Here is a 20995-nt window from a genome sequence, read left to right as displayed (position 1 = left end):
GCGCTACCCCTCCTCTTCTGTCCTGCCTGTCTTTCCTATACAGTGTATACCCACAAATATTATATTCGTCCCCATCACTCTCAGATAACCACGTTTCTGTAACACCTATCACATCATAGTTACCTGTTAGTGCAGTAGCTTCAAGTTCTAGAATTTTGTTTCTGATACTTCTAGCATTTAGATAAATACATTTAATGGTTGTCTTACCTGAGTTGTTGTTCTTGTTTTGATGCGGTCTCCCTTCTGTTTTTTTGTTGATTTCTCCCCCCTTCCTTTCTAGTTTAAATGCTTCAAGTTAAAATTTGAGCTGAATTAAGCAGAATCAACTAAAATAGGGCTTTTCATACATCACAAATCCAAATAAGCTTCCACTTTAAGATTAGTAAATAAAGAAAATACATGTTACAGATTTGGCAAGTTTTCTCTGCTGAAGAAAAATCCATGTGTGTATCTACAGTGCTCCCCTTTATAACGCTGTAATCAGGAGCCATAGTTAAGAGACCGTGCTGTTTGTTCCATCTTATAACGAGAATACTATTGTTAGTGTAATGGCATTATGGGGCAAATGGGAGCCATGACCATACCGCCTTTATAACCTGTTCCGCAGTATAAAGGGGGAGCACGATATATACAGTGCCTTGCAAAAGTATTCAGACCCCTGACCAATTCTCTCGTATTACTGAATTACAAATTGTAGATTGAAATTTCGTTCTGTTTGATTTTTTTTTTTTTTTTTAAAAACACTGAATCTCAAAATCTATTTTTGTAAGATGGCATTGGTTTTATGTTGGGAAATATTTTTAAGAAAAATAAAAAACTGAAATATCTTGCTTGCACAAGTATTCAACCCCCACACTAATATTTGGTAGAGCCACCTTTCGCTAAAATAACAGCTTTAAGACTTTTGGGGTAAGTATGTACCAGCTTTGCACACAGTGTCGGAGTGATTTTGGCCCATTCTTCTTGGCAGATTTGCTCCAAGTTGTTCAGGTTGGTTGGACGACACTTGTGGACCGCAATTTTCAAATAGTGCCACAGATTCTCAATGGGATTGAGATCAGAACTTTGACTGGGCCACTGCAGGACATTCACCTTTGTTCTTGAGCCACTCCAGTGTTGCTTTGGCCTTGTGCTTGGGATCATTGTCTTGCTGAAAGGTGAATTTCCTCCCAAGCTTCAGTTTTTTAGCGGACTGAAGCAGATTTTCTTGCAGTATTTTCCTGTATTTTGCTCCATCCATTCTTCCTTTAATTGTAACAAGATGCCCAGTCCCTGCTGATGAAAAGCATCCCCACGGCATGATGCTGCCACCACCATACTTCGCTGTAGGGATGGTGTGTCTTGAGGCATGGGCAGTGTTAGGTTTGCACCACACGTAGCGCTTTGAGTTTTGACCAAAAAGCTCTATCTTGGTCTCATCTGACCACAAAACCTTTTCCCACATCACAGCTGGGTCACTCTCATGCTTTTGGGCAAACTCTAGACGTGATTTCAGATGGTACTTTTTGAGCAACGGCTTCTTTCTTGCCACCCTCCCATACAGGCCAGTGTTATGCAGAGCTCTTGATATGGTTGACTGGTGCACCATTACTCCACTCCCAGGCCTCTCTGTGGCTTCTCTCACAAGTCTCCTTCTTGTTTGAGCGCTGAGTTTTGAGGGATGGGCTTTTCTGGGCAGTGCCTGGGTGGTGTGATGCAGCTTCCACTTCCTGATTATTGATCCAACTGTGCTCACTGGGATATCCAAACACTTGGATATTATTTTGTACCCTTTCCCTAATCTAGGCATTTGTATTACTTTATCTCTAACTTCTGTAGAATGCTCTTTGTTCTTCATTTTCCTTCAGATTCAGAGCCTTACCAATGATCCTTCAACAGTGGGGTTTTTATCCAGAAAATGTGACAGCAACTTTAATGGTTCACAGGTGGAGGCCAATGGTAAGGTAATTGTGTCCTCTTTAGGGCAGTTTCTTTCATCGGTGCAAACTGGGAGCTTCCACAGCACAGGGGTTGAATACTTATGCAAGCAAGATATTTCAGTTTTTTATTTTTTTCTTAAAAATATTTCCCCAACATAAAACCAATGTCACCTTACAATAATTGATTCTGAGTTTCAGTGTTTTATAAAATATCGAACAGAACGAAATTTCAATGTACCCTTTGTAATTCAGTAATATGAGAGAATTGGTCAGGGGTCTGAATACTTTTGCAAGGCACTGTATCTATCTGATCATTCGTTATTAAAATCTTAGGTAATAGTTGATGACAATTTTATTACAACATCGAGTCTTTCTACTGTCTGCAGCAGTACACCTGTGCCAGTCAAAATAAAAAGTGTACATTATTCAGTGGTCTGTCCACAGACAGAAGTACATTGTTGGGGAAAGACAAATACTGTTTGAATGATTCTGTTGTGAAAAATATATATATATAATCTCTGTCCCTGAAATCTGTGTTTTTCTCCAGGGCTCAACTTCAGGGAGTTACTGAGGAAAACTCTGCACTCAAAGAAAAACTAGCTGTATGCCAGCAAGATGTCCGCAAGCTAGAAGTTGATGTAAATAGACAGAGGTATGTAAAATAAAACACAATTGTGTCCCGCATTTTCAGTATAGGACTGCAAAATACAATTATATAGTGTATGTGGCGAGACCTTGGAAACAGTTAAAGACCAATACTACCTTTTAGAAGGAAGCAGCGTATAGTAATACAGGCTTATTGCGTGCTGCCTTTCTACCCATTTAGTCCAACAGATTATGTTTATGCAACAGGCTAAAATCGGAGTCTTGTGAGATACTTAAACAAAAGGCAGGCTGTTAATCTTTGTTTACTGTTTGCTCAGTTAGTGTGACTTCTCATACACAAAATATTAACTTTCATGTTTTTTGTGCAGAAAACAAACAGAACAGATGAAGAGTGAAAAGGAGAAGATGCAAAGTGAAGTCGAACTTCTCTTCAAAGAGGTAAGTAGTTCACATTTTATTTTAACAGTATATGCAGTAAAAACCCAATGCACCAGTATGTTTCATTTTGTGTGGGATCTTGTTTTACATACTGCAGTGCAGCGTGCTAGCCAGTCGTTAAAGATTAATAAGACAAAAAGGAAGGTTTGTGATGGCAGTGATGGCAAAATGTCGAAGTAACTAGTAACATTTAATAAATAAAGAACTTCTGTGTTTGCTTGTAATTTAGGTCACAGTCAGGTCCCTCACAAATAGTGTCAACCCTCCAAAACTTTGTATTCCTGCAAAAAGTTTGTTTCTTTGTGTGTGTTCTGTAAGCCAAATGCATTCATTACCTTCTTTCTAACATCATACAACAGAACAGTTACACTTTATCAAACATGCAGCAATCAGCATGCTTCATACAAAGGATCCTTTGTTCTATCTGCATAATTTTCAGTGTTAATTTCTTTACGTTATTAATAAAACTGTGTCATACAGTGTGCTAGTCTTTTTAAATACAAAAGTTCAGCTTCCAGACTGTGTTGACTTTTGTAAGTCAGAGAAACCTGCAGCTGTCAGGTGACACTTGCCCATTTTCATAATGCAGAACACAAGGTACAGGGAAGAGGTGTTTGAAATCAGCACCAGGAACCTGCAGCTGAGCAGTGAGAATGCAGACCTGAATGCCAAGATCAAGACTGACCAGAGAACCATTCAGCTGCTGAACGAGAGGCTTGCACAGATCTCCCTGCAGAAGGAAGAGGAGGCTGTGGTTGCTAGACAATTGCAGGAAGCATCAGGCAGGCTTGAGAGAGAGCAGCTTCAGCAGCAATCTGGATGGCAGAGAGACAAAGAGCTGATGGAACAAGAGCTGCAAATCTCAAAAGAAAAGGTCAGGGTTGGGAAGGGGGCACGTTTACTGTTTATAATAATATACAGATGTTTTGCAGTTAGCAGTAGGCAATGGTGTAGTAGGTACCTGAACTAAATTTGCAACCAGTAATTTTCCTTTATGGTGAAATCACGCGGGTACTAAGTTGTGCAATTGAAATAAAGAAAGGACACTGGTAATATGCCAGATGACATCTGCAAGCCATAGGAAGCTAGTCTGTGTATGATACGCTGTTGATTTTTTAAGAGCATGCTTACAAATATTTGCTTCACAAGTACCTCTTATCAATTGTGAAACATGTTCAGCTGAGCAGTCGACAAACTGCAAGAACATTTTACAAGTTATTCTACATAGGTTAATTATCACTCGGTTAGCAACCATGCGAGTACTTCTGTTTCCAAATACAATTCTATATACTGTAGGTGTAGACCATGGTGATCTACTTTATATACTGACTGCTGCAATTCTGAAAGGTTTTTATGTTGACATGCCTTATGTGTTTTGCTTTATAATATCCTGTTAAATTCACTATAGCTGCAGAGGCTGAAAGAAGTGGAGTCTGAATTTTCAAGTTTAACACTAAAACATCAGTGGCTGGAGCAGGACAAGGATCGTCTGGTTAAAGAGCTTGAGGAACAGAACGAGAAGGTAGAAATTAAGACAATGCACAGTACATGTCACTGTTATGCAGTATATTATTTTTGGTATGATCTGCGTAGATGTAAATCTTGGTTCCAAGCACCTTCTTAAAATATTTGATTTATTTGCATTATGTAAATGGTGTGGATGAGTACATTCTGGGATTCCATTATTTGCTGTGTGATGTTGCTCTGCAGACTGAGAGGTTAGAAACCACTCTACAGAATGTTAGCGATCAGGCAGATGAGCTGCGCTCTGCACTCCAGGCAGCCAATCAGGACAAAGGATCCCTGACGAAAGAGACTGTGACAAAGCAGAAGATACTGCAGGAGACTGAGGACAAGGTATAACAGAGAGGCTTGTAAAGAGCAGGAAATCTGGGAGCTTTTCATAATAAACATGGGGAGTTTACCATTTGTGTGAAGTAAATGTTTGTATAATATAGACATATTAGAACGGTAAATTTAGTTTATTAAAGCATTAAACCATGTACTCATCTCTTGTCCACTTTTTGTATTAAAAGGATCAAAACTAAATGGCCTTCAATAAATGCTTGTGATACATTCCTCTGAACTTAGTGCAGTTTTAAGTCGAAAATGAAATATTGAGTGTATGGCAGGTGTTGTCCTCTCTGATTTGCATTCCTATTGAAGCCACTGCACTTGGCTGCTGGCTGTACCTGTCTTAAAAGTCTGTGCACATACTCTTGTCAATTATGCCTTGTATCTGCATGGTGTATTCTGTATTGAAATGGCCCTTCCAATTACCTGAGCAGATCAAGCAGCTCGAAACAAATGTACAGCGGCTACGACAAGAAAAAGAGCAGCTACAGACCAGCTACCGGCAGGCAGATGAACAGGAGAAAATCTCTCTCAGGAAGGAGTGTGAAGCTCTTCGTTCACAGCTGCAACATTGTCAGCATAAGGTAAGAAATGTACATATTATGTAATGACATCTTATAGTTGAAATAATCCACAATGTATTAGAACTGTAACTTCTAAACATCTGAGGATGCAATATATACAGAGCATCAAAATAAACTTATCACTTATATTTGTATAAAATTCACTCGATGTGATCGAACAATGACAAACTCTGTTTTAGAGCAGGTGCAGTGACTTTTTATTGTGCTGATTTAACAATTGACATCATGAAGATGCTGCAAAATGATCTGTTGATCCTGGGCAGGTGTTGTGACTCTTGGGCTTCCAGTTCGTGGCCTGTCATTGACAGAGTGTGTTTGGTTATACCGTCTTGACAGGTTTTAAATTGCTGGCTGTGAGCATCCAAGATGACGAGCCAGAGTACGCTGCCCTAGTCCAGCCTCCAACATGCTGATTGCATGGAGGCTCTGCTCTCTTGACAGACATGACATTGTGTTTTCTGTGATTTTCTTTATTACTTTTATTCAAGCTTGCAATTCAATAGCTGAAATCACTCTGTATCCAGTGTCCAATCAACTGTCTCACTAATTAGGTGATTAAGTGCATATGCTTCAGTCATCGTCACTCAAGCGTGTCATGGTCAAGGATGAATGATCGAGTGATTTTAAAAAAACCTTATTTTTTTCTAAAATAAATGTGTATTCATAGTGAAGTTTATTTTTATGCTCGGTATGTAAATCGATATAGGTATACTTTTTTTTTTATTTTATATTTGCAACAACACAAGATGCTAAATAAATAGGAAACCATCATTTTTTGTTGGTCTAATGTTCATTTTTATTGACAAGAATTATGCCTGTTTAGAGGAAGTTTGCATTATTAAGACTGCCTGTCTCATTTTTACAGATTGAGCTAATACATGCACAGGAGAGTGAGCTACAACGTGTGAACCAGGACTGTCAAACACTAAGAAGAAAACAGACTCAGTTGGAAGCATGCCTGGTGGAAGCTCAGGATCAGGTATGGTTTGATTTAAAATGTACAGCCAGGGGTGTTTTGCAGCCCATTTTATGAAACCGTCATTAAAAGCAAATGCGGTCAAGCACTCAAACATATCTCTCCAGGGAAAATGAAACTAAACCCACGCAATGAAATACAGCAGAAATTAATTAAAGAAGTATCAGCCAAAAATAACAATCCTGAAAGAAGTTTCACTGGTAGTCTCTGCAATACTGTAGGTTTTTTTGTTGTGGACAAATATGTATACCTTTTGTGTTACAAATAGCAACAGGCAGCTCAAAGAAAACAATGAAACAATATCAGCGATATGTTGGTTGACACAACCCAGTTTCATTGGGATTGAAAGAAGCCATCAAAAACTCCTCCTAATGGGCAACTCTTTGTAACGGGGGCCTCTTATGTTTGTTGCCAGCTCCTGGAGGCCAGCACGACCCTGACACTGGCACAGTCTCAGCACGTGAGGGAGGTGCAGCAGCTGAAGGAGCAGGCAGGTACTGCGGTGTCCAGGGATCAGGTGGCACAGCTGCAGAGCCAGCTGGCAGAGGAGGAGCACAGAGGCCAGCGGCTGCAGGAGCAGATTAACATTCAGGCTGAGCAGGCTAGCAAACAGATGGCTCTTCAGCAGGTAATGCCACGCACAGGTCAGACAGAAACAGCTGTTGAGCAAAGCTCGCTGAAAACGCTGAATATGTGTGTGTTATATGGATGTGTGGGAATTGGAATACAAGCTGGGCTCTATTTTGAAACGGATGCAGAGACCGGAATAAAACTGGCTCTTTTTGAAAGTATCCCATATTTATACGTACTACTCCAGTTGCTCAAATAAGGGGTTTGGGGATGGTAAGAAAAGGTAGACAGATGCAATTAGTTTTAATATGCAAACATTTTCTTGCTGGGTGTTCAGGAACAATACAAGCAAGTTCTGAAACAAATGGAGGAAAGGATGGAAGAGGTAGAGGCCAAACTGAAGAATCTGCGACTGGTGCTTCAGGAGAAGGTGACCCAGCTTAAAGAGCAGGTTAGTAATGAATAAGGCTGCCTTGTTTTTACAAAAAGAAATGAAAGATATAAACTGTTGCAGTAAACTAAATGGCACAATTTAAACAATGGGCTGGGCCTTTTGAAGAAAAAACTAATATTTGTATAATTATTTAATATATTAAAGCTTTCAATTGGCCTTTTTAAGCATTATTTCACAATTACTATAGTACTAAGAAGTACATAATACATTTTTCTATTATGGTAGAAAACAAGTTATTTGCACACATGTGCTTGTGTTGGAATACAGAACATTTGGAAAACATGGTTAATTAACATAAAGCACAAAATGCTGGTTAAGTTTCACTTTTATCAGACATTCTGCAAATCTACAGGTAATGTACACAAGCACACCAAGAATAAGAATAAAATCTTATTTGGGCAATAAAACTGCTTAGATTTACAAAAATAGGCTTCCTTAAATATTATTTATATAGGAAGCTGGTTATATGTTGTCATTTGAAACAGCAACTCTTAATTGAACTTTGCCTACCTTTTTCCTATATGGTCTCCTTTTTCAAGTAGAGATGAAAAAATTGTTTTAGCATGTTGACACTGACTGCATCGTGATTCAATACACAAGAAGTCAATTTAAACTCCACAGGTCAGCCACAAAGTAGTTTTTGTGTAATACTTTGGATATCCCTAACATTTTAGGCAAAAGATGTTAGAAATCGTGAAATCCTGTTTAGTTTTTCCATATTTTAAAGAAGGTTGTTAAAGGTTACAGCATTACAGGCATGAAGTTTGTGTGACTTTATAAAATTTAACTATTGAAAAATCATAACATGTCGTGCTGAAATAATTGTAACAATAATGGCAAGTTGTGTACCCTCTGTTGGGATAAATTGCCCCAAAACATTAAAATTAGCTTAACAGTGTATCCCTCTGCTCTAAACTTGGGGGTGGGGTTTAAGAAAAATAAAATAATAAAAATAAAACACCTAGAGGTGATGAAATGGATTTTCGGGCTATAATGCAAAGAAACTAGGAAACCTTCAATGGGTGCTGTGCTCCCGTCTTGTCCCCTTCTCCTTCTAGCTCGCCAGCAATGCAAAGTCTAATGTGCTGCTTAAGGACCTCTATGTGGAGAACTCGCAGCTGATGAAGGCTCTGCAGGTGACGGAGCAGCGGCAGAAAAGCGCAGAGAAGAAGAATTTCATCATGGAGGAAAAGATTGCAGCGCTGAACAAGCTGCTCCGCAAAATCACCCCAGCATCGCTGACAGTATAGCCTGTGTGCTCATCTCATACTGTACAATAATTCTAACAATTACGCACATGTTAAGCGTAAATGAACTTATTTGCAGATTGCTGTACAGGGACAATCATTTATAAACCCCCCCACCCCCACCCCCAAACAGACAAACTGTAACATCCCCCTGAAATCAGACAGCAGGTCTGAGGTAACTTTATGTGCTGTATTACAGGGATGTAGGAAGTTAAAATAGCTTGTCATGATTTTAGAGATTTCTTGAATGACAATATTTCAATATTTTACCATTGGGGTATTTGACAGTAGTTGTGTGGGTCAAGTAGTGACTATATTATTCTTTCTTGTAGGATCAATCATTTGGCCATGTTAATTTATACAGGTAGTTTGCAAAAAACAGCAGTATCTTTATAAGTAATCAACATCTAGACCACTGTGAATCCCAATGTTTGCATGGGACCCCTGGGTGTAACAACCCAGGGAAATGTGACCGTCTGTATTAGGTTTGAAAGAGAATGCCTGAGCATTGCCTGATATTAATCAGCTGTTGTGGTGGCCAAGCATATTTCCATTCTTGTCAGAATGGAAAAAACAAGAAACTTTGCTAATGTGGAGAGGACACTATTTGTAACAGTAATATGCTTCAAAACCAAAACTAATCCGTAAGCATGCATTTTACAAAGGCACTTTGAAAGAAAAGGCAAACATTGTTAACAGTATTTAATTTTTTACAAGTGCCCTTGAAGAAAAATGCTACCACTGACAGGCTTTTATTCTATTTATTGAGCGATTACAGTGGTCTTTGTAAGTAACAAGGTACTGTATATGTATAAGACATGATGTCGTTTTGATACAAGAGCCAAGGAGCATGTACATATGTGAAATTATCGATAAAACAGTTACTGTCAAAACTTGCTACATTTTATGCACTGAAGTAAAAAAAAAACATGTTTTATGTATTATATTGTTTAGCTAAAAAACAAATAAAGTACTGTATTATCAAATTGTGATATTTTTTTTTTTTAAGATTAATATTGGATAACTATTGTATATACTATTTAATAAAGACCAATATAACTTCCCCTTCCCCTAATTCTGTCTGAGGAATAAAATGTATGATTTAATTAATGTTCATTGTTTTTGAAGCTTAAAACAGTACAGTAAATATTGCTTTATCTGTGTGTGACAAAATATAAGTGTTACCCTAAACTTAACATTTAACAAAATAAACCTGCTTATAAAGACACTTAATCAGTTACCAGGATATAGATTGCTCCAAACAAAAGTAATAAACTATTAACTTTTCTAAGACAAAACAGGAAAATTTAAAATTAAAACATTGCAATGCTTTCTACGGAGTATTCTGAGAAGTTCCCATTAAGAATGTTGCACCAAGAAGTTTCTCTAAGTTCATCCTCAGACAAAATTCACAAAGACATACCTTCCTAATAGTTAAATTGTTTTTTGTAATAAAGGATTTATTATTACTTTGGCAGATGCCTTTATCCAAGGCGAGCTTAATATAATACAGTATAGTTTACAGTAAGTGCAAATAATACCACTAAAATATAATATGAACAAGGATACAGCAAGTTAAGTTATCTACAATGACGTAATAGTAGTGTATTAGCTGAGGATCCAGTGCGTAGATCAGGGAAATCCAGCGCATAGTACAAGGGGCAGATCAAGAGATCTAGAAGTGCAGTCTACACATCTCACTACACAAGGGCAGTGAGATCGAGCAGTCCTGAGGGTTGCTGGTAACTGGTTAGGGAAGAGAAAGAGCATGCATGGGAGGATGGAGAGTTGAAGAGGAGCAGCAAGGATGAGAGGGGGTGTAGGGAGACATGAGGGATTGGAGGTAGGAGGGGGTGGTATGGTAGGCAAGAACAATTGAATTGAATGCGAGCAGATAGGTACAGTAAGTTAAGTGATGTGTCCAAAGTCACAAAGTCAAACAGGAACAGAGTTTTGACCATGATGTTACAGCTCCCAACAGATGTGCATATCCTGCACTACCATTCAAACTGCTTCACCACTTTAGTTTCCTCTTCATGAGGTTAAATAATTAAGTAGATGTAAGCATGCATTACAGACTGTGCTTAAATGCAGACTTAAGATTTTTATACAAATTAAATCATTTGAAATATTTTGCCTCATGGCTGCTATTCCCTCTGCCTGTCATAATGGAGAGATATGTTATGCAATGCTAAACCTGAAGATAAAACCAGGCCTTAATAATGTTAAAATCTTTTTTGAAACAAGTTACAGATGTAGCTTGCAGAGAAGAAAGCAGACAAATTGTTTGTCTGCTGGACTAAAGTTTAAAAAAAAAAATGTTGTTTAATTTATGGATGAAGATTATCTGTATGTTTTCAGTATTTGTTTTGAACGGAAATAACGAAATAGAGCTTTTGCATGATTGCAGGGGAAGTACTGGATCGTATGCTGTTCACCCGGTAACTGGATAGCATTCATAAAGATACAGGTAAAACTGTGTGACATACAGACCAGTGGGCAATACCATCAGATAACTAAATTATATTTATTTATAAACACATACAAACATCAGAAATACATGATAAAATGTTTCATCTTTTTTCCAGCCTTCAGTCAATTCAAGACATGACATGCTCCAGAACTCCCTGTCGAATCAGCTGTTCGCACTTCCATCGGGGAAGAAAGTGCTAAAACAAGAACATGCAGAATAATTATTTTTCTTCAGCTATAAACCAACTCGTCACACAGAAAACACTATAACAAATGTCGGGATTATATATAATAAAATATAATCTGCACGTCAGTTACATTGTTAATCTATAAAATGAATCAGACATTTGACACAGGCAGTTATGGGTTCCATTGTGGGATAAAATCTGTTTGGACACTGATGAAAATGCTGTTACAGTACATACTCCTTCCTTGTGCTAAATATAAAAAGACAAGTTCACCCTTATTATCAGTGTCTTTCAACTTGGAGGAACTGCAGTATTTTAACCAGTCCCTTTGGGAATTACTAGTACTAACCAATGACAATCAAAAAGTGTCTTCTCTGACTGTGTGATATCAAACAAAACTTGCTGTGACCTAACCTCCACAAGATTCTGTGGTTTAACCTTGTCCAAGATTACAATCCCAGAATGAACTGCAGAAATCTTTTGCTCATTGGGAGAGCAGTATTGCAATGAACACAAGCATAAGGAAATACAATTACAAAATCATATATATATATATATGGATAACAAAGAAAGACATGTATTACACAAGTTTTGTATGAAATGCTTTTCGATTGCAATTGGATTGGAACTCAGCAACTAATATATTTGTTCTTAGTATCTGCACAGTCCTGGTGAGGAGTATGTAGACTCAGGTAAATGAGAATCCTTTTAGTTTTACCTGGCTGTTTTTCTTAAGCAGAATTGTGGTGCCATCATCAATTTCAAACTCTCCATAATCCTTCAAACAACGCACCTACAAGCATAAAAAAACCCCACAAAAACCCAGGCTGTTCAGTTCAGACATTACAGTAGTTTCATCCAGGACTTGAAGGGCTGTAACATGACAAACCAAGCCATCAGACAGCAGTACACTTCAGTGTAAGGCAATGTGATATGGGTTAATTATGAAAAGACAACCTAGCTTTTTCTACATGTCAGCCAACACATTTTCATATAGTGGTGTCTAAACTGCCTTAAGTATTGAAATGTCAATCTTTTAGCTTTCTGAATTTACTGTTACCAATAATTCCACCTTTTTTTTTTTTTTTTTTTTTAAACCATTTGACCAAAATAAAAGTTCTGTAAACAAACACAGCCACATTCAGTATACCTAAAATGTGATTGTTCTTCACCAACCTCTTCAACTGGCTCCAACAATATAGAATTCAGAACTGGAAACAGTCTTGGCTTTGGACCAAAAAACTTAGTGTTTTTACCTCAGTTAAAGCATTTAGGCCCGTACATATGACATCCTACTCAGTTGTAACATTACTGAAACTACCAAAAATGTCAATACTCAATGACTCAACAGAATGTAAAATACATTTTAAAGTCATTATTTGTGTTTGTTAGACCATGATAAATGACTAGGATTCTGACCTCAATGTACAGACTCTTAGGTGGTTTAATGTCCTGTGTGATGTCCAGACCTTCATCTCCTCCCAATGACCTCATGTAGGTGGCAAGAGACTTTTTATACTGGTTAAACCATTCCAGCTGCAGGCAGAAAGAAAGTTACAGATAGTTGTCTTCTTCAGCTGCTAAGACTGACCATTATTTAAATCTTGTTAAAATAAATAAATAAATAAAAATAAAATACCCTTCAACAGGGTTTTCAATTAGTTTTAAGGTACGTGACACTTACAAGATAGCAGTGAACACTAATCTTATCATGGCGCGTAGGGCTGATGGAAGAGTGTGGTCACACTGGGACATTTTAAAAAAAGGGATTAAAATGGTGCATTCTGGCACAGTTTTGGATAGTTTAAGAATGAGCTTGACTAGTAGTTATCAGCTTGTAGTGTCTGACAAAGTACCCCATTAGTGCAATGAAGGAGCTTTATTTCTGCACTGCTCACAGTAAGGCAAGATCATCACAAACAATTGACTTTGAGCATCAAGGCCCCTGCGATATAAGGCTGGCTGAAAATGTGTGGAATTGGTGACTGCACCTGTAATTGTGTGCAGTAATATGGGAAACAGCATGCTGCAGCTCGCATGCTCAGTGTTATAGCAAGTCCTGATCTGACAGCATGTAACACAGACAGCACTTATGATCACATGTTATCATTTTTTTTCTTTTCTGTAAAAACAAGTTTAAAATTGCAGCGTGATTGTTTTGCCTTTTCCAATATTAAATACATCACAGCAAGCACACTGTCATATATTTTAGATATTTTCATCAGCACGCAAGTAACCTGCAGTACCTTTAATTTTTAAACTATTAATGTACTATATATCGCCTTACTGTGCGGTACGATAATACGACAAGAAATTGACTGAATGATAATACCTGAAAATAATCTTAATATTTTTCAATAAAGAGCCGCCGCCGCACTTATAGTATTAGGCGGTGATTCACGCCAGTTGCTGGCTTATTTTGAAAACCCTGCTTTAATCTACAACAGCTCTGCAACGTGCCTTGGGAATACTACATAAACAGCAAGGTACATTTAAGATCTCACTGGAAACAAGACTATATACCTGTCATCTTCAAATAAATAAACACAGCAGCATGACCCTTGGTTCCTCTTGTTTTTTTTGTTTTTTTTTTTACTGTCACAAATATAGTTACAAGCTTGTGTCTTTCTCCCACCTTGACCAAACTGCTCACTAAGCCACCAACAAAAATATTTTACATGACAGTACATGTAGTCCATACCTCTTCAGCACACATGTGGAACCTTATGGATGTAGGAAGAACACTGCCATATTCCCACCTTAGAGCCCGAATACGGAGCAATCGGTCGTAACTGTTAAAAAAATTGATTAGGGATTAGAATTCGACACAGAGAACATATTGAGAATGTGCTGGTTTAACACTGCCATTATTCCCAATAACAAGTCCTGCACTCAGTGATGTATTACAAATATGCTAGAAGGGTTTCCACAAGACTGCTGCCTTGCAGTTTGAAATAATATGGAGTAACCCTTACCAGTCTAATACAATACTTTGCATTTCACTGTAATTCATGACTACCATGCAGAGGCAGCCGCCATTGTGACTGAATTTCAGGAACAAGCTGCTAGTCTAGGATAGGGATGTCACGAAATTAACTTTTTCATTATAGCAACATTAGTCCAGAAATTATCACGATATAGCGAGTATCGCGTTATACACATCTGACTTTAAAGTAATTGCAAAGTTTTCCCCCCATTTTTTTTTCTGCAATCAATATTATGAGACTATCAAGAAACACATTTGTTGCAAGTTGGAGCAATTGAATTATTTTGAGTTGTTTCTTACTAGTTTTAATATCTTAAAATGGTTTTATTCTTTTCAGACAAATGACGGCAAACTTTGCACTCGCTTCAAAATGGGGCCCTTAGTGTTGTTAAAAAAACCTGAATATATACAAAAACAAACAATCAGGCCTGCCTCAAAATAAAAGCAAGCCGTTCTAATGATATTAGGCAAAAATAAGAAACAGGATCATCAATGTGGGTCTGTTTAATTGTTTCAAAAAGATGTACCCACAATTTTATTTTTATGTTTACGCTACTAGAATAGACAAACTAATGTCTTATTCAGCTATTCACACTCAAACATCATTCTTACAGTAGCTACATATGGCTTAATACCCTTGAATCACATTTTCACTAACAATTTGGACACTTAAAAAGGCATATATAAAAGTTATTGCAGTTAAAAAATAAAATATCTTAAAAGTATTTATTAACCCCACACAAATTAAGGAAACAAATACAATATCCAGGCTACTACAGTATTTCTCAGATGTGCATTATTTGACCCTTGTGCACCTGGGTAATTAAACATAGCAAAATAAAGTATCCAGTATTATAAAATACTAATCTTTTGTAGTAATAGCTACCTGACAGGCTGCTTTGCAAAGCCACATAAAGCTTTAAAAAAAATAAAAATAATAATTCTTAAGTTGACTTTCATATCCATTGGAAGATGCAGTTCACACTGTCTCTCTGTAGAGTGTGGGATGATGGTCACGGAGGTGGACAAACATGCTGGATGTATTTCCATTTTTTGCAGCATTTTATTGCTTGCAGGTTCGGCACACTGGAAAGCAATCCTCGATTACCTCGAATGCCTGAATGCCAAAGCTACAGCCTGCCATTTTTTTTTTTATAATTTGTTTTGCTCTGTTGATTGTTTTCATTTTGCAGCACGTCCATGACGATGCTGAAATCAAGGTCAACAAATATGCATTGATGATAGTAAACTATGGGTGAGGAAAAATAAGTAAAGAAATGTACACTGAACAAAAATATAAACGTAACATGCAACAATTTCAAAGATTTTACTGAGTTACAGTTCATAGAAGGAAATCAGTCAATTGAAATAAATTCATTAGGCCCTAATCTATGGATTTCACATAACTGGGAATACAGATATGCATCTGTTGGTCACAGATACCTTAAAAAATGTAGGGGCATGGATCAGAAAAACAGTCAGTATCTGGTGTGACCACCATTTGCCTCATGCAGCGCGACACATCTCCTTCGCATAGAGTTGATCAGGCTGTTGATTGGGCCTGTGGAATGTTGTCCCACTCCTCTTCAATGGCTGTGTGAAGTTGCCGGATATTGGCGGGAACTGGAATACGCTGTCGTACACGTTGATCCAGAGCATCCCAAACATGCTCAATGGGTGATATGTCTGGTGAGTATGCAGGCCATGGAAGAACTGGGACATTTTCAGCTTCCAGGAATTGTGTACAGATCCTTGCAGCATGGGGCCGTGCATTATCATGCTGAAACATGAGGTGATGGCGGTGGATGAATGGCATGACAATGGGCCTCAGGATCTCGTCACAGTATATCTGTGCATTCAAATTGCCATCGATAAAACGCAATTGTGTTTGTTGTCCCTAGCTTATGCCTGCCCATACCATAACCCCATCGCCACCTGGGGCACTCTGTTCACAACATTGACATTAGCAAACCACTCGCCCACACAACGCCATACACTCTGTCTGCCATCTGCCCGGTACATTGAAACCGGGATTAATCCGTGAAGAGCACACTTCTCCAGCATGCCAGTGGCCATCGAAGGTGAGCATTTACCCACTGAAGTTGGTTAAGTCAGGTCAAGACCCTGGTGAGGATGATGAGCACGGAGATCAGCGTCCCTGAGATGGTTTCTGACAGTTTGTGCAGAAATTCTTCGTTGTGCAAACCCACAGTTTCATCAGCGAGTGACTGGTCTCAGACAATCCCGCAGGTGAAGAAGCCGGATGTGGAGGTCCTGGGCTGGCGTGGTTACACATGGTCTGTGGTTGTGAGGCCGGTTGGACGTACTGCCAAATTCTCTAAAACGACATTGGAGGCGGCTTATGGTAGAGAAATGAACATTCAATTCTCTGGCAACAGCTCTGGTGGACAGTCCTGCAGTCAGCATTCCAATTGCACGCTCCCTCAAAACTTGAGACATCTGTGGCACTGTGTTGTGTGACAAAACTGCACATTTTAGAGTAGCCTTTTATTGTTCCCAGCACAAGGTGCATCTGTGTAATGATCATGCTGTTTAATCAGCTTCTTGAAATTTCTGGGATCTTTTATTTCAGCTCATGAAACATGGGATCAGCACTTTACAGGCTGCATTTATATTTTTGTTCAGTGTATATTTGATTCACATTTCAAACATTTAGTCATTTAGCGTAAAACGTTTTTTTTTTTTTTTTTTTTTTTTTACAGCTGCCCTTATATATTTTTTTAAAATATTTTTTTATAATCATGCAAGCAGTGGTGAGCTTTGGATATTTTAGTGAATTACTTTATTTCACTTGAGTCTAGCGACTGAATTAAGGGATAACTGAACAGCTTTTCTATTTATTTTTAGAACCAGTTTAGACATATTACATGGGTATTATACTAGCTTAATTTCACAATTTATCCGAACCTGTACAATGAAGCAGTGGTTTTACAGCACTGTTAGAACACTGGGGGAGTTATAAAATTCAACAGAGCAAAACACAAACAGTATGGTGAAGTGGAGACGCTGCAGACTGCTTTAAATCATTATACTGATACCAGCCAAAGATACGAAGCGAGCCTCTATAATTTAAATTTTTTTTTTATGTAAACAGTTGTATTTTTTCTAATAAAGTGTGTAAATTTCATTAAAATTAATGTTTCTTTCCCTTATTACTAGTTAAGCCATCTAGCAGTGCAATACGGGTGATTTTGTGTTAAAGTCTGGCTTCCAGACTCTGACTTGTTTCTTACAATACCCACTGTTAGGAATATTTTTTGCTACAGTATTACTGTGGTGATTTATATCACGGTCATATACTGTCATACTGTGACACCCCTATTCTAGGATAAAACCCTCCAGTTGTAGTCCTATCTTGGAGCAAGGGTAAGTTTTAAAAAATAAAAAGAATCATCATGAAATACAAAAATAAATAAGACAGTGGTAGGTGGTACAGTGTAGCCTGAATCTTGGTTATACGTACAGATAAGCTGCAATGCACCGCTGATTCCTCAACAGACAGCAGTGACGGAACTTGATTGTTGGGATCAAATCACTTCTTCCCTCAGACTTTGCCTCGTTCCTGAGGGGGGAAAAAGTTACATTAGAACAGAATCAATACTTTTTTCAAACTTAATAAAAAAAAAAAAGCTGGGATATAGTTACAAACTAAAAGTAACTGAGAGTGTCAACTCACACATCAGTTTGATTCTGCTCATACAGGGCTTTCATTTCTTCAAGAACTTGTCTAATTCCATCCTCCTGAAACCATAAACACATTTTGTGAGCTCACGTCATTAAAATATCTAAAGCTTTAACAGAAAAGAAACATGCCAATTTTAAACGGATTACTATACTGTACAAAATAGTATGCCAGTTCAGTCATGTGTATTCAAAACATTCACATGGAGAATTGAAGCATTATCAGGAACACATACTGTATCGGACTTGGACAAATAAATGGGAAACCCCCCTTTTAAAATGTTCTCATAGTAAAAGAATTGCCAACCGTAATAAATAGTTAAGCATTGCAAAGCTCAGAGAGGTATGGTAAAGCATGGTAAACTATGGGAAATGCATAGTGCATAACCATGGAAAAGCATGGGAAAACTACAAAATGATCATGAAAATGTATTGTGTAAACATGTATAAGGGACCTGTCACATGCAGCACACACTTTGTGCAATGAAATCTTCAATGGGGAAGTAACATTGCTTTTCTCCTGGAATGATCAGGCATGCCCACCTTCTCAGAACAATTTGAACACTTTGAAAACATCACTTCGAATCAATGGCTTCCTGGCTACCCACATGTTGTGTTACATCTTTGCACTTAATTTATACACATGATGCCTACGTGTGCTTTATCACGATGTACAGTAGGTATGTGACAATGCAGCTGTGTTTTTTGACAACATATGTCTGCATGGTTCCATTCGCTACAACTCAAACTGTTTCAAAGTGCGTTTTATTACAATAAATATTACTATAACTATTAGGTAAAACGTTTCACATCTTCCAAAACGCCCAATTACCTTCAGTAGTTAAATTGTGGTGAGGCTGCTTTCTGTATAGCTTGACAAAAACCCACTGTCATACGTAAAATAAATAAATACAATCAATATGGAATTGCAGCTTTAACTCTTACTCAAGTCAGCCTCAACTATATTTTCTACAGCACCAGTATGATCTTATTCGCATCTTCGTTATCATGGGTGGTATATAATTATATAACTACGCACATGCTGAAAATGAGTAAATAGGGGTTACTACTAGGCTGGCAAGTAAGAAAAATCAGCTACAGCTAATCATGATGTACTCCATCCACATCCAGGTATTCATTCATGCTAAAGCCTACTCAACTCACGTTAAAAGCCGGTAGCTGACCATCAGTTGCTCGCTGGAGTTCCCTGATCAGCTCAATCGCCTTTTCACAGAACATCTTTTCAGAGGGCGCCAACCACGTCTGAACAGAATATAATAATAATACAAATATGTTTGGCTTGCACTTTAGGAAGCGTTCTCCCCAATTGAAATGTATGCTCTAAATTCTGTTAGTTTTTTCTGAGATTATTATTATTATTTTTTTAAAGCTGTGTGATTCTTTTCCTTTCACAAATTATTTTGCTAAGTAAATTCTGCTTTTCCCGGGCAGAGAAACAAACGATCACTGTGACTCATTGACAATATATTAAAAGGGGCGGTGCTATGGCTATGGGTAAAGTTTTAGGACAAACCTCCTCCACAAACGCCTCGGAGCACAGGGTGAGTATAGTGTTGGCGCTTGTTTTGCAAAGTAGTTATAGCACATAAAATACAAGACATTTTTTGAGAGAAATTTATTGGAAGTACTAAGGAGGGGTGGGGGCGTGTAAACATTTTTTACTTTATATTTTGAAACGCAGAGGTACTCAGAGCACTGAACTAGGGGTTAGCTTAATATGAGAATTTACTTTTTAAACGTGACGTCATTTTTATTTCCGTATATGCTTATATTAACTGAATTAACTATTTTAAATGAAGACTTAAAGATATGCATTGTAAGACGATACATATATAAACATAGCTAATGGTTAAAATAGATACATCTCTATACAAGAGTGGGAGGCCAAGAAGCACCTTACACAAATGAAGTGCAGTGTAATTTGTATGGGTATTTTGCTGTACTTAGTTTGCACTCCAAATTTGAAAAAAGAAAATGTAAGTCATTTTAAAGGCATTGTCTATGTGTGTTTGGTGTTGTTTAAGAGCATTTTTGTATTCGCTGCTTTATTTGTTATGATTTAGAACGTGAGATTACACCTAATTGCTTCTGAATCACACCACAAGCAGCCGTTTTGACTGGAGATAAATCTACCGTACATGTAGTTCCGTGTGGCCCAATGCCCAATGTGTTGTAAAGTACTATGTGTTTTGTGAAATGTAAAATTTACTGGGGGGAAACGGCAAATAAAAAACGTGTTCAATGTTTGTAGCATTTTTTCCTAAAGCAATCTGGTTTGACTCCCCTGTCCTCGCCTCACATTTATTTCTTCAGATTTATTTTCCTCTTTGACTAGTTTGATTGATCACGTTTGTTCTGATTTTATTAAAATGCTTGTTTTGTATTTTGATGTATAGAGACATTTCTAGGGTCAAAATATTGAACTATCCTGAGAGCATGATTTACAGTTGAAATTAACAGGTGCTTCTGTGTCCTAAAAAATATTCTGCCAGAAACTAGGAAAAAGCGCAGAAGTTTAAATGGGTTATTAATTTTGTCAACTCTTATGTCCAGCATACTACTAAAGGAGACATTGCAGCAGGTAAGGCAAAATTATGTTGTTGGTTTACCGACCAAAACAATACTAATGTAACCAGCTCTAGACCAATATGTTTGAGTATCCCATACTTATAGTCTATCATCTAATTAGATAAGGCCTTTAAGTCTTGAAAAAGCTCAGCTCCCGGTAGAGAATTATTTCTGTGTTTTTGGGACAGACCTAATTCCTAATACATCTTTTTAGGGTGGGTACGTCATTTGTATTGTGGTAAAATAAAAAAATAGAGGTAGTTTTTCATGTAATTTACCTGAAAATAATATTTTTAAAAATCAGGTGTGGTGTTAAAACAAATGACAGTAACTCCAGTTTTACACTTTGGATTAACACTAACGTGGTATTATTGCATTGAACAAGACCTGTGTTTTTATTGAATATATCA

General features: G+C 37.6%; 2 protein-coding genes across 5 annotated transcripts in view; one reads left to right on the top strand and one right to left on the bottom strand.

Moving 5' to 3' along the window:
• The window catches only part of ninl (ninein-like), a 29346-nt gene extending 19746 nt beyond the window's left edge, over positions 1 to 9600 (top strand). For 3 of the 4 annotated variants that reach the window (XM_041250165.1, XM_041250164.1, XM_041250166.1), the window contains exons 19-28: positions 2467 to 2571; positions 2894 to 2963; positions 3553 to 3837; positions 4372 to 4485; positions 4674 to 4820; positions 5252 to 5401; positions 6267 to 6380; positions 6793 to 7005; positions 7285 to 7398; positions 8460 to 9600. In XM_041250165.1, the coding sequence (XP_041106099.1) occupies positions 2467 to 2571; positions 2894 to 2963; positions 3553 to 3837; positions 4372 to 4485; positions 4674 to 4820; positions 5252 to 5401; positions 6267 to 6380; positions 6793 to 7005; positions 7285 to 7398; positions 8460 to 8651 (1504 nt within the window). In that variant the 3' untranslated portion in view covers positions 8652 to 9600. The remainder of the gene's footprint in view (positions 1 to 2466; positions 2572 to 2893; positions 2964 to 3552; positions 3838 to 4371; positions 4486 to 4673; positions 4821 to 5251; positions 5402 to 6266; positions 6381 to 6792; positions 7006 to 7284; positions 7399 to 8459) is intronic. The other variant, XM_041250167.1, reaches the window with a different exon arrangement.
• Positions 9601 to 10151: 551 nt separating this feature from the next.
• gins1 (GINS complex subunit 1 (Psf1 homolog)) lies at positions 10152 to 19469 on the bottom strand. Its single transcript, XM_041250163.1, has 7 exons — positions 19161 to 19469; positions 17992 to 18056; positions 17779 to 17877; positions 14010 to 14100; positions 12728 to 12844; positions 12027 to 12101; positions 10152 to 11317 (listed from the first exon to the last, which is right to left on the bottom strand). Exons 1-7 carry the CDS (start codon positions 19233 to 19235, stop codon positions 11249 to 11251), a joined length of 591 nt encoding a protein of 196 aa, XP_041106097.1. The 5' UTR covers positions 19236 to 19469; the 3' UTR covers positions 10152 to 11248.
• Between the last annotated feature and the right edge of the window lie 1526 nt (positions 19470 to 20995).

Source organism: Polyodon spathula, chromosome 5, assembly GCF_017654505.1.
Source record: "Polyodon spathula isolate WHYD16114869_AA chromosome 5, ASM1765450v1, whole genome shotgun sequence".
Taxonomy (NCBI): domain Eukaryota; kingdom Metazoa; phylum Chordata; class Actinopteri; order Acipenseriformes; family Polyodontidae; genus Polyodon; species Polyodon spathula.
This window is presented reverse-complemented; position numbering and strand designations above follow the sequence as displayed.